At 42.8% G+C, this 14921-nt stretch overlaps 1 protein-coding gene across 2 annotated transcripts in view; it reads right to left on the bottom strand.

Moving 5' to 3' along the window:
• The window catches only part of LOC107222781 (flocculation protein FLO11), a 100715-nt gene extending 86387 nt beyond the window's left edge, over nt 1–14328 (bottom strand). Inside the window, exons 1-2 of one of the 2 annotated variants that reach the window (XM_046736303.1) lie at nt 12477–14328; nt 1744–1833 (exon numbers count right to left, since the gene is read on the bottom strand). In XM_046736303.1, the coding sequence (XP_046592259.1) occupies nt 1744–1777 (34 nt within the window). In that variant the 5' untranslated portion in view covers nt 1778–1833; nt 12477–14328. The remainder of the gene's footprint in view (nt 1–1743; nt 1834–12476) is intronic. The other variant, XM_046736304.1, reaches the window with a different exon arrangement.
• Between the last annotated feature and the right edge of the window lie 593 nt (nt 14329–14921).

Consider the following 14921-nt stretch of genomic DNA (forward strand, 5'->3'; position numbering starts at 1 on the left):
ACAGGTACATATAATACGTATTGTGCAGGGATATGCACAGATTGAGCTGAACAAATTTGTTTATCCGAACAAAATCAATACTTCATAGTAATGGCTCGGTTCAATGAACAAATCGTACTCCTGTGCAAAGTGCTAAGGCATCTTTGAAATAATTTTCAGCAGATTGAATGACGGAAATTAGTCTTAGTCGTTGTTCGTTACAACGTCGAGACTCCTCTTCGGACTCACACCAAGACTTGACGTATTCCTCCTCATCTTAAGAGGTTCCAGGTTCAATTCGGTGCGTTAAACCGGCCGGCAGCTGGTCCGGTACCAGTCGAGTGTCAACCGCAAAGTCCTTGTCAAAACGGCCAAATTACGTAACCCAACCTAACGAGGGCTGGCATGTGTAACACTTCGCACTTCCTTGTCGTCGTCTCTGTTTAGAATATAGATTGTCAAGAACGATAGGACCAGGTTATAAATCCACTAGTGAAGTTCGTTCCCTGCGGTTATTCACCCAACAGATTTCGTCTGCGAGTATACATCATTTGCTGTTTGCCAACTAATTTGTAAATTTGTGAAATCCAACTATATCAAAGCGTGGAAGCAGAGATCCCAGGACTTGATTATTATCGAATTGAATCATCGCTCTTGTTCGTAGCATCCTCTTATTGAAACCAGCGCGAATTTCAGAAGCGAAAAATTACGCAACTGCAATCTGCGGTTGATCTGGCAGCCAGAGGTAATGTATAGTATAACGTGTGAATTCGTCTCCGTCGTTATTTTTATTTATTTTTTTCTCTCTCTCTCTCTCTCTCTTTCTCTCTCAAGGAGGCAGACAATACTCGTGAATCTGTACACTACACGTCACGTAGTCGAATGCCAGTCATTGACACCTATCACGTCAAGAAATTAACTGGATAAGAGATGCTCGATTCTCGCATTAGGCAATGGTGATTTTATTTTATAACCTTCCTAAGCTCGGTGTGCGGATACAACTAGGATCGAGTTCGTCGTCAGTGTCAACATTGAAGTAGGTGATTCTTGACCCGATGACGGTACGAATTTCTCACAAACGATCAGCGCCTCGCGCACGCCTTTATGCTTCGAAAGCGAAATGATGTATCTTGCTCGCTCTGCAAACGTGACGTGGCGTAAAATCACACGCGTGACAGCTGCATCCGAACGAACGTGCGGATTTGCTCTCAGCGTTCTTGAATCCTCTGCAAATATGTCAGCCGTGATATTTCTCGCCGAAACGTATGACACACGTGCTCGTAACGGACTCGAGAATCGTACCTACTGTACGTGTTTAACTGTACATGAAAGACCAACGCAAAGTATCGTCACTAACTGCCATGACACGAGTTTCAAATGGTGTATAATTACGACCATGAGAACGAATGCGAATGCTCGAATGTCAGGGTTTTTCGCCTGCAGTGGGGGGACAGTGTCACTGTGTAGGTTGCAAAACCCGCCGAAAGTCATTTTATTTTTGATGATCATTAGCAATGGTTTAGCATGCGTGAAATGATTAACTATACGCACGTTAACGCTGTTCTGTAACGGAAAACAAAACATTGTTTGGCTGATAGGTGAGACAGTCCATCTGAGACCGAGTACCATGAACATCCGTGGAAAATGTGGTAAAACGGCGTTGGATAAGTGAATAATTGTCTCGGCAGCGTGACATCCGTCTTTCGCAGAGTAATTCTAGTATACAAGTAGGTAACATATAAGTACTTAACAAATAAGACTTACCCTGCAACAATATTCCGTGCGGCACCAGGTTCATGGCTAACGCGTCGATGGATCCAGGCCGCCTCTTCGTCGCTCCGCCACTTCCGACGCCTGAAAAATAGACAGTGTTCGTATGATTGCAATTTTTCCGGATCGTGGTTTACGAATTATCGAGGGAGCGTAGCATCCGATCGTTATAAAGCAAAAGGGTTCGTGAGATTCTCGGTTTCGAAAATCGAAAGGAAATGATCGAGGGAACCGTAACGGCCGTTGGCCTTCTGTTTGAGTCACGTGTCGTGTCCTGTCAATATTTAAACTGTACCGAGCTGCAGCGGAGAGGTGCAGCTCTTCCCCAGATTATTTAAGTTTGCCTTCTCATTAACCGTGGAACTTGTAGCACATCTTCGTATATCGCGTAGACATCAATGAGCAAAAACGCAATGTTGTCAAATTGAAGAATGCCTGTAGAAACCGCTCGCCGGACTAAACTGATCGAATGGTCTTTGAAACTTTACGTTCCATTTGGCACTACCGCAGTCTTTTTACCGGTAATACGAATCTCTGCCTAAAGCAAGAAACCTCCGGTCGATGCTAACCGGCAAAAAGACTTTTCACCTTTACGTAAATATGCACCGAACTGCTACGTTTCCGCGGGACGGAGCTTTCCCTGATTCTATCGTATATATTCAACGGTTCGACAAACATCCGGACTGTTCGGATTTATCGATCCATAGTGAGTAGACACACCCGAACGCGGCTTGAATCATCAACGTGCCTGTCTCAGAGAACTGATCGATTTTCAGATCAGCCGGAGGTGGTGGCGCGAAGTCTGATGAAAGAGAATAATTGTATTAGGATATGGTCTACTTCGCCGTCAAAGGTGGATGTCACGAGGGCGATTCACGCGTCGAAATCGGTAGATAATCATTTGATCAGTTATAGAGACGTCAATTAACAAGTGCGCGGTGGCGTCGGTGGCAAGAGGCGTTAAATCGCGGTGACGCCTGTCCGATGGATTGGAAGTTTTAGAAAGCTAAAGAGGTATCCGCACGATGGTGTTGCCGATGCGGCTTACACATGTGGGATCATCCGCAGGTTTAGGAAATATATTATATAGAAATTAACGATAAGAATTTTGGCCCCCGGAATGAATGCCGCGTTGCCTTTCCTCGCAGCGGGCTTTCGACTGACAGAGGTCAACGATATGGAGGTCATTGCCAAGTGCCGATCTCGCCGAGTACCTACGTCTACGTCGAGAAAGTATATGGATGACTGGTTATTACGAACTACCAGCGAATCAAAAAGATCGAACAATTTATTGCAACCAAGCCTCGTTATACCCGTGTTACCAAATTGGCCAAATGGTTCGCCCACTGCATCGTCGCGGATTCCGTTCAGTGGCAATAGAATCAATCACGGTACGTGCGAAGCTAGCTGCAGCTAACTGGGCGAGAAGTCATCAGTCGAGTTGTAATACGGGTCAGGGATACGTACAATGATGAAACTCGGCGATGAGCGATGACTGTCGAAACTTTCTTTCTCTCGCGTGCGTAAAATTCGTGCGTCCGCACGGTTGCTCGATATTATTAGTCATTCCAATTATCATTATTTGGGCGATATAAATAGTAGAGGCAACACGTCGGTAACGTAAACTTTCACCGAATGAGATTTATTCGGAACGTCGTTGAAAAAATCAACTCATTTGACTGTATCAAACACGCGAAGCATATCAGAACGTTTTGTAACAGGGTCCAATCTAATCACCGGTAGAAAGAAAACTATATGTTCTCGAAACGATGTCGAGGTGGATCGAGAGAAAGGTACGCTGAATGCTGTCCTCAACCTTGACTGGAGATTCGAATAAGCCTCCGGTAATGTCGTCTTATCGGTGATTATCGTTAAAGAGTTCGACGTTCCGGACAAAGCGAACATCGAGGTCGTACATCCGTCTTGTACTCGGTTCCTTTCGATGTCGTGATTTGAGCTTGTCGAAATAACCTGAGAGCTTCTCACAGGGACATATGGTACCAGGTTGTGCATCAATCAGTTACGTGTTCATAACCGATAGCCTTTAATCGAAGAATGTCGCCGTGTGACCGATGAACGTTAGCTTCGAACGTTCCGTCGCTGACCGATTTGACTTGGCTGTGTAAATTACCGATCGCTATAAATATTCCGGGTGATCGTTGACAGCTCGCGTCGAGTTATACGATAAGAAAAATTATACAACTGTGCAGGTAGAAGCCGACACCACACGACTTACGCAATTGATGAGATTTTTCTCGGTTATGTCTTTTATTAGAGGTTTTACGAATCGTACAAAATCGCTTATTGGACCTCTCGAGAGGCACGTATACCCGAGTGATGGTTCTTCGAATCCATCAAGTACTCGAATTCCACAGCTCCGAAATCCCGCTTGCGTCCATTAATCCTTGTATCTATAACAACTTTCACCTAGCGACGATACGCTAGTCCCATTGAGAAACTGCATCCGCAACGAAAATAATAACTCGATAATTGAAATGTCAGACAAATTGACCAGTGATCGATTCATTGTGCGAAGGCAACCTCCAGCGTCGGATCATCCGTAGCTCCGGGCGGCCAAGTTCGTTCATGGATCGATTTTTGAGTAAATCACATCCACGCATAACGAGAACTTTAATAACTAGTCACGGCGACTCTTGGTTTTTTCTACGATTAAATTTATACGCTTGTACTAAAAACATTCGTTGAATCTCCGCAGGACGTTTCATATGCCCTCGGGCATGACCCAGATCCGATCTCTGGACGATCGGGCGAAAGTTAAAATTCGAACGATCGAAATGTCCAGACGAGAACCTTTTCAGGGAACGCGTATAACTGGATGCGATGGTTCAGGGACCTCGACCGATATCGAGTTACCCGTACGATCTACAATATCGAGGGATCAAAACTACCTGTTGCAGAAAGTCACCGACCTTCCCATCGTAATAAAATAGACGTACTCAATACTCGATACATCGGACGGAAATACCGTGGAAAATTTGATACCGCGAGTCGTTATAAAGCAATTTGATTCTTTTCATTCTCTTTGGATAACTCTCGATCCTTGGATTAAATTTTACGAGAATCGCCATGCGCGCACGGTGCTTGTACAATTATACACATGTGATCCAAGGGAGGGAACGAACCTTTCGGAGTGCTTTCTCGCCTCTTCCTACGCAGAAAAGATACGCGACACGCAAGAAACGATGCGCGGAGTCGACATCCTTCGAGGTATTTCAAGATGGCCTCATCCGAATGTGCGCACGTATGGAAAGGATCGCCAGGCGTGACTTTACATTGAAAAGTGATCGCTACAGAAGCTCCTCGTCTCATCGGCCAATGATTCATAATTAATCGTTCGCAGGCAAATCTTAAGGTTTCATTCAACATTACACATCCCATCCTTCGCAAAGTTTGCCAAGTGCCAAAAGCTAATACGGTCGAAAATAGTTGGTAAATAGAAAGTGAACAGAGCTCCGCCTCGTCTAACTCCGCGGGTTACGTATGGCTCTCTGTGTACAATCTTGTACTCTTCGTAGATATAAACACAAAAGATTTACACAGAGCACACATGCCACCGTGAGCTCATCAGTCGTAACAAGTGTCACCAATCGGCAGCTATAACGTAATTTCATCGGTAACAAGAGGTACCGGTCAGGCCCAAATTAACCCTAAGGCTAAAAAGGCTGTAGCCGCTAGACTTTAGAAATTTTCGGCCCTTCGATTCTCAAAATCAAATTTTGCAAAATAGTAACTAGATTTTCAAAAAGTTTTCGAACTCTTAATCGTTACTAATAAAGGATTGCACAAATGTCTCGCTGCAATCCGATTCCGACAAATTTCCTGCATAAAGTTTGAGAATCTTGTACGCTACTCGATATCGTAATACAAAATGTGTTTCCCTGTACAATACTATTTTATACAAACTTAATTACACGAGAGAAATAATACAATAATAATGTTTTTCTTAAACTTAGTCCATTTAATTTTCTGTCGCGACTTTTTAAAATTAACCAATTTGATCATCTTGCACGACCGACATTCGGCATTTTTCTGTAGAGCAGCATTAGGCATCGTGCCGCCTTAATTCGAGCCTGGTACCGGTATATTCTGAGCTAATCGATTCGTGAAAAGTTCTAAGAATCGAATTTTGGATGATCGATTCGTCTCGAAAACAAAATTATAGGAGATAGCGAAAGACACGAAGATTCTCAGGTAATCGGGATTCTTCACAGCGAGTTTCACGGTCAAGTATATACATATATAATAACAATAAGCGTCACGAGAAACGGACGTTGGCGATGAAGGTGTACACCCAGTTTCGTAACAACTCTTGGAACTGAGCATACGGAGCTGATTATTTTGCTCCACCTTGCGCCGTCCGACCCTGCGAAGTCGGTGCGTGTTGCAAAACCAATTCCAATCAAATTGGAACTAAACAACAAGCGTTGACCGACTGCTCGTAGAGGCAAAATAATAATGCTACCATTACACATGTGAAATCCACCGCCTTCTAGCCGACAACGCGATGGTATATTTAACTGGAGAGATGCCTGGTGGCTTCAAGGCTGCGACAGACAGGCAAGGTCGGCTAGCGGTTCCTTGGTAGGTGCGTTTCTTTTTTCCTCGACCGTAAGACTGATCCACAGATCTAGCCAGCAGCCCAGATAATTTACTGTTATTCCCAAGCTCATCGTCAATTATTACCGCGTGTAACCTCGCGGAGGATGAAAGTCACTCTCGAATGCGGGTGGTGCAAGTGTACCTAATTACGTCGAACGGTGCAGAGTGTACTCCAGAAGTGAGAAATTTTCCTTTCGTAACCGCGGGTGTACGACGGATTTGATCGTTGGAACGGATAGTTCGTTGCGTGGGGTGAAAATCGAGCCGCGAGAGATGTCGAAAAGTTTTGTGATACTTGGAAAGTTCGACGTCGCAGCAACGCTGCAGAAATGCAAACCGCGGTAAACGACAGAGAAGAATGATGTTGGTGTCCTTACATAGAATGTCCACGTGTATTGTGCAGCGGGTAGATATAATAAATTCGTGCAGTTTGTTAAGAGAGTCGCGGGCGGTTCGCGTTTGTCTTGGAAAAAGTGAGCAGTGATTGTAGGCGGATTTCTCTCTCGCTCGATCGGGTTATGTAAATGATTCTACACGGTGGCTGGGTTATATGGGCAGGCCGGACAGTCGAGGTGGGTTTTGTAACTCGAACGGTTCTTTCGCTAATCGATTCTCGTTATACACCCAACGAAAAATTTTTCTTAAATGGTACCTATAGACCTAAAATGGATACATAAAGTAGTACAATACGTAACGTGACTGCGCTCTTTAAACGCCCAGCTGATTTTAGTGCCGCATAACCCGGATCGAATGGAATTCACGTTGTCAATACGTAGAGGGACATATACACGAGCTAGAAACTCTCACGGCAATGCGAGTTATGCGGTTGTGTATAATAGGAAAGAAACTGCGAACCCGCTCGTCATTTGTCGCAACAGATTTCACGTTCAATTAAACATACCCCGGGCTGTATATGTTGCACAAAAATAATTATTACGTAAATAATTATTACTTAATTCGCGACAAAGGTATCCGTCAAAGTATCATTTCTGTGTGCCTACAGAGTGACGCGTGGAAAATAGAACGTCAATTTCTTCCCTACGACCGTATCTATTCGAATGATCGCAACGTTTTTGCAAGCGTGTAGAAAAAGCGTTTCGTCGAACGACATAAAACCTTTCGCATACAAATTACCGACTCATAATATTTGGTGAACTATACATAATGTGAGAGGTAAGTTACATCGATGGAAAAAATCAACCACCGTATCAGCAAACTCTTACCGGTCACAAACAGTCATATAATAATCGTTAAAAAGCATTTCTGTAATGTATATGTATACTATGCTGTTGACTGGAAACCGGATTTGTCTGAAAAAAATCGAGAATAAAAGCGCACGGTCGACATTCGGTCAACAAGTGAACGCAGTTTGACCGATATATGCGATCGGAAACTTTTCACCTCCTTGACAAATACCTTATTATATACCTGCGGTGGAATCAAAGAACAAAGTGTAATGAGAGAAGAAACGAAAAAGCCTCTCTCTTAATCTATACATTTTGGAGCATGATTTTTTTTTACAAAGTTCACCTTCTGAGATTCTTCAATGAAGCTCGTGTTGATAGGATACGTTGAAAAAATCTAGGAAATAAATTCTAACAATCGTATGCGATGACAGGCACTTAGGCAGATTATAGACATTGAAAAAATACAAGTTTGACTGGATGCGATATGGAACCGACACCATAATCGATATTCCCTTGAGGATGTTAGACGTTATTTGCGTATCGCAGCTTCTAATCTTGTCCCCGATAATGGCTGAATTATTTCATAAGGAATGTGTGGAACGTACAAAGGGCCCGCGGCGTGTGATTTCGTCATACAAGCGCCACTCGGCGATCGAATTATACCTACGGAGATAGGCACCGCTATACCTCACTTAGAAGCATGCGACGAAGAGCGTGCGATGCGTACGGCAACAACTAACTTTCCCTCGTAACACACCCAGCCGACACGATCAAGAGGAAGCGTCTTCTTTCCTTTAGCGGCGTGCCTCGGTCACAGCTCTGCAGCCTTTAAGGAAGTTGTGCAGGTTGGCCAAAAATTGACACTTTTTATTCATTTCAAAATCGTTAAGAATCTTATACAAATTCGTTCGGCTCTACTCTAGGGCATAGATCATTTTGGTCAGTCGATTATTTCGACAAATTTGCTGAAACGCTTCGTTTTTTTTTTTTTTGTTTTGTCATGTCAGCAGCATTAAATATATGATTTTACAAAATTTCACCGATATTGATAATGGTCGACAAATGACAATACGTCGAATCGACTTCTGAGAAAAAAAGAAAATCTGTTCCACTGACTTTGTAAAAAACAGTCATCCGAATGAAATCAGTCATCGTAGGGTGAAGTCGAGCTATTCTACTAGATTCTTAATGGTTTTAAAACGATTTGAAAATAGGAGTCGATTTTTAAGCTTTTCTTTATATTTCCAGTATTTTTTATTTTCTCATATTTTCAAAGAGTTCCTCGTAGATTACTAATATAATAATAATATGATAAATACTCAAAGTACGACTAGATCGTGATGAAATGAAGAAAATTAAAGTCCAGATCCAAAGATCGTTAGAAACGCGTTACATTACAGAGGTGCGCCCGGCGAAGATGGAAAGGTCGGTTTTTTCCCGACTAAATTTCAACTCGAACACGGTTAATTCGTGAGGAGTGCCGAGGCATCTGCTTCGTGCGCCGCGCCGTTCGCCCGATCATTACGGGATTTAACTACTTCGAGCTTATGACAGGGTCTGCAGTTATAGACAAGTAGCGAAGCCCCGTGGTTGGAAGCCTGAGGTGGAACAGTTGCATGAATTTTTATCTCGCGAAAAGGTGATTATATAGATTAGAGAATGTTGCGTCAGCCTCTTAGAAGTTAGCGAAACTGTGGCTAATGAATTGCGAATTTCCAACGCATACCAGCGGCTATTAATTACGCATGGGCTTGAAATTTCGCAATTCGCGAATCGAAAAAAGACGACACCACCACCGATATTTTTTTTTATCTTATTTTAAATCTCGTTCTTTCTTTCGTCCTTTTTCTCTTCTCTTATGAGTTTAACGGGAAGTAATATGCCTCAGAATCAAAGGCAATAAAATTTATTAATATTTTAATACATTGACACGTATCGTCGTCTCTTGGCGTACGAAAAGGTTCGTATTATAAGATACAAGAACTGCAGAGCGCACATACGCTTCGCTTTCATTTTCGATACGGAACAGCGCGTTTCACCTCGATTATACCCGTATAACCGGCAACTCGACGACGTTGTGCCTAGAAATTACTCACGCGTCTCGCTGTCTGCTGTATACAGATATATAATACATGTATACGGATAAACCTACTCGGGCGACCGATTACAGCGGTGCAATAAACCAATAAACTAAAATCAAACAGTTCACGCGTATAGCACGTGCATAGAAATTGCCGTTAAAATTTTGCAGGAAAAGTTTTTTTAAACGGTGAAAAATTTATCGCTTGAGCAATCGCGCCACTCGGTTTATAATTTCTTCTACGTAAATTGTTTTCTATTTTTTTAATTTTTTAATTTTTTCATACTTATTTACGATCTTGTCTCTGCTCTCGTACCTCGCATACCGTAATTGGTATTTCATACCGCTGGACGCGGGATAATCTAATGAGCGATTGAATTAATCAATGAATACTTTAGTGAAATACATAAATGAATTCGTGGTTCACGTCCAGCTACTTAACAGATTCGTAGAAAATGGATAGTGGTTATACCTATTAGCGTGAGAGGGAGAGAGAGAATGAAAGCGAGTAGATTTCGTGGACGCTTCGCATAATGAATGTGTTTTTAAGTATCATGTACAACATTCCGGATACACGTATGCAATCACCGTACTGATTATTGTTTTCTAACATAGTTGCAACAGGCTTGAACCGCTATTTTTAACATCCCTGCTGTCCGTGGTTATTTTTGAATTGTTCGATACATCGTAAAGCGTGCACGCATAAAACTTGCTTTGACGAAGAAAAAGGGGAACGCCCATGTGCGTAATAATAACAACAATCTTAAAACAGGTTTTGCAGTTCCTTATTACCCCCACCCCAATCCTTAACTAAGCGAGTTTGAAAAATAACTCCTCAATTAAAGCATCTAAGACGGCGTGGGCAATCAGTTCTGGATTTCCGGTTTTCTTTTTTTCACTCTTCCTCTCTTTCTCTCTCTTCCGTGGCGTTGGCTGCTGGTTTGTTTACGATGTAAACGCGAATTGTATCACGCATTTGCGAGTCTCACTTCCTGCTGTATCTTGGCTTGCTTCGGGAAATTATCCCCGGCACGATCTCTCGAGAAACAACCCACCTCGGGCTAGCTACACGCAAATTGAATGCAAACCCTTCACCAGCCGAGAGAATTACCGTCTTGTGTGCAATTATTTTAAGGCAGCGAGCTTCTCGATTCTCGACTGCAGGTCAAAGGCTGCGAAACGAAAGGAGGGGGCAAAAATAGTCCGAGGTGTAAAATTTTTTTCACAACCGTAAACCGGATAACGGGCCTCCAGTTTTCACTATCGACGGAACAGGTTTCCGATCCTGGCCACACATGCGTGCACGTGATTCCAGCAAACCAGCCTGCAGCAAGCATCACCGCAAAGCTCCGATATTAAAACGCTCGACCGATTTCATGCCGATCGATTGCCATTGTGTAACGGGAAATACTAAAAGCAAACGTGCGGGTCGAACCGCGGGCTCAACTCCCGACGTGTAACGGGCTGATGTTCGAATTCTTTGACACGTAATGATGCACGTATAGGTGCATGCATAAGTGTAATAACGATCCGCCCGCTCATCCTGAAGGTCTACGATTACAGGTTTGTACCGCGTAACTCTGTAGGAACGTGGTTATATATAAGAGCTGTATACATGTTGCAAATCATCGGCACGAATCACTGCAGTGAGAAAAAGTTGCACTCGTTACAGTTACTAGGAAATTCTAGGCGAATTGGCATCGTTACAATAACGATTCGAGTATTGGTGGAGTTACAAGGAAACATGGTACGATTAAGTCATTTTTTAGTGTGATTACAGTTGTCGATACTGCGTTTTCTCATTTATGATAAGTTAAATCTGTTTGTTTAGTTGACTGGTTACGGTTTCTGTTAAATAAGGCCTCAACGTCAAATTAACACAACGGTCGCAAGAAAATATTGTACAACTGAGAATAATCATAGATAATTGTAATACGTACTAGATTTTCTAGTTACGGCTCTGTAAAATTTATTTTCATTACGTACCCAGACCAATATTTTTTGCTTATGGCATAAAATGAAAATAATTCGTAAGGACTGTACATAACCGTAACTAGAAATTCCTGTCGGTATGTTGATATAAATCAAAGCTTAGGCTCCTTGATTTTCATTTTAGATCATTGATCACTAGATTTTTCAACTAAATTGTTCGACTCTCGAAAGATTCTGGTTTTAAGATTGTTTCCAATGAGAAATCGGATTTAGACATGCGAGTCAAAAGACACGTTACAATTTTTAGGCAGGTATACCTCTGTGAAGAACTTCTTCTACGATACAAGTATCTTTTACAAACAAAATAACAAAGATCGTGACAATTGAACTTCAATTTTTTGACAGTCAAGCAGTAGGTGTATTTAATTTCAAAATCGTTCGGATTATCGTTCAAGACACCCAACTGATCGTCGGAAAGTCGGCATTCCAGTAATCTACAGGAGCTACGTTAATTAAGCCGGCCGAACATGAAGCGCTCATGCAAGTAAATACGAAACCAGGAATGTAGGCTACCTCGCTGTGCAATCATGGAATTGATCTAACATAAGATATGAAAACCGAGGAGCACTTTTCATCTGATTCTCCGAGACCATTCGTTTCACTTTGATTGCACGGCTGTAGATCTGCTAACGTCTTCGGAAGATAGTTCAAAATATAATCAGAGTTGTGCGATATGACTGTGTTTGAAAAAAATCAACAATAAACTTTTCACCGATGGTACATTTTTCGAGATTCTCTTTCGTTATCGACCCGTCCCGTCTGAACGATTTTTCTCTTTTCATGGTCAACGATGGATCGTTGAGCGAATAGGGCAGCTGCGTGACAGAAGATGTTTTATTACAACTTACTTTATGCTCGGTTGACCTTTGCTTGACGCCTGCCGGTGGATAGGTGCAATGCTGAGGTAATTCTCTCGCGCGTTTATACTCGATGCACTGAACGTTTTCTTTTTTTATTTTTTTTTTTAAATTTGTCTTTAAGCCAATCCTTCCACCTCTGGATATGAATCACTTCGCCGAACCGTATATCACTCGGTTTGGACGGGTGCTTTAAAGATCTGTCGAAACTGTGTTTTTTTTTTTTTTTTTTTAAATGAGCCAAAATATGTTTTACCGATTATACAATTTCCTCGATTTATTATACCCTTACAATTGTTTATTGACGATCACTGATTTTCGATTAGAAATTTCTGTTATACCGACGCACTTGGACATGATCATCGCGGTTTACTTTCACGTACGATGTACGACTTGTCAATCTTTCCGATTTATAGGCACATTTTATAATCCAGATAATCCTTCGGTCCGCACTTGTCTTTTCAGGATATAATAGCCGGCTCGATCGCGTCAACGGTGCATCGTTAAACGTTCGAAGAATGCGTTTCGTAGTTGCCCGATCTTGTGCAACTTCTTTCTATAGAAACCCTGAGGCGTTCAACGAACTATCCGCAACGCTGTCAGCTAGACAGAACGAGGTGTTGTAGGAGCTCTGCAGCAATTGGGGAAAAGTTTTCCAAAAATTTCGGCTAATGGGAATACCAAATGTCGAATTTACGCATGCTCATCCTCGGAATCGGCCGGGAATTGAAACGAGTTTTAGCCGGTATCACCCTCTTCACGATTTTAACACACGCGCAAAAGAACTTTACGATTTACGGTTATATCTGCTCGATTTAGCCGGACCAATTTGCATGCGCGCTGCGTACTTGGTCACTTTGTTTTTCACGGGTGAACGCCTCCGCGTTCTCCGCAAGTGGTTTGATCTGGCTTGAAAATTCGCAATCAACCGATCAGTGCTGATCCGCAGCAAGAAATTTAGCGAAATTTTCAAAGGCAGGCAAGGATTTCTTTCATTTTTCGTTTTTATCTCTGATTCTCTCTCTCTCTCTCTCTCTCTCTCTCTCTCTCTTGACTTTGAACTCTGAACTTTTCACACCGTCAAGCGCGTCTTTTCCTCTTTATAAGCTACGGACTCCAGGCACCGTAAATAAATAAACCGTTACTTTATAGTTTCGTATTTTCTTTTTCAATAATTTTTTTCTTTCTTCTTTTCACACACCTCGGGATTCGGACGTGAAACCGCAGCTCGCGATGGACCGAGAATTTCACGTACCGGGTGTCTTGTAGTAATATTTCATCGTTGACGATGATCAACTTCGAAACCAGCGCACGATCCGACAAAACAGCTGATTTTCGAGTACACTTACGTACAGCTATAGTTTTGTCTACTTATACGTTGGGTATACGATGTACTTGTAAACGCGACGATCGGTACTTTCTTTTCAAGCGCAACTCTTGCCTGCAACGATTAACACAAACCCGCACTGTATACGTTGCTTACCCTTAAAAGTAAGAGAAATATCGTTCGTCACACTGTTTCGTCGAACAGAAAAAAAAAAAAGATAAAAATAAAATTTACACGCAGTCGCGATTAATCTTGATTTCGTCTACGAAATGAAGAAGATCGACACTCGCGTTTGGCATCGGTAATATCGGCTTGATCGGATCGACAAGAAAACACTGTCCAAACGAATTCTATTCTACGCGGGGATGATGAAAAGGGACCCGTTTCCTTCTCTCTCGATCTTTGGGTTTAATTAGCGCGAGGTAATCCTGGACAGGGGGGGGGGGGGGGACGGACACTGCTTCGGGAAGCCGCAGCCACACCGGGAGGAGGCAATAGTAAGACTAAGTCAACGATCAAGCGAGGCAAGGTTTCTTGGTGGTGAGAGTGAATGGTTCGTTGGGTTAGCAGCAGTTCCTTACCGCCACTTTGCCTCCTTGCATACGGGAGTCGATCCGCGGTACGAAGGCGGAGATGGCGGTGGTGGTGGACAGTGGGCAATGGACACTTGCGGGGACAGCTGGCAGTGGGGGCGTCGTTGAGAGACAGTCGGTCCTACACCTCGTCGACATTCGCGGGAGTGCAGCACGAGCCGAACAGATATTCGCATCCCAAACGGATATCTGCCAGCCGATCATCCGCCGGGACGATATGTCCTCGACGATAAGGACCTGCGATTCGAGATGCTCGTGTCGCGTGATTTTTCCATTTTTTTTTTTTTAAATTTTGTTTTCTTCTTTCTCTTTTTTCTTTAACGCAGTTACATTCCTTATACCCAATAGGCAGGTTTGCAACGATCTCTTTTCACGCGAAGGATACGTTATCAAGGTGACGTTTTCCACGCTAGAGAGCAAGCTGCAGTACACAGTAGTATATTATAGGCGTGTGTGTCTTGTTTGATAAGGGTCAGCACGCTGACCCCGAGAGATTTGTTGTACAGGGGAGGCGGT

Source organism: Neodiprion lecontei, chromosome 4, assembly GCF_021901455.1.
Source record: "Neodiprion lecontei isolate iyNeoLeco1 chromosome 4, iyNeoLeco1.1, whole genome shotgun sequence".
NCBI classification, from domain to species: domain Eukaryota; kingdom Metazoa; phylum Arthropoda; class Insecta; order Hymenoptera; family Diprionidae; genus Neodiprion; species Neodiprion lecontei.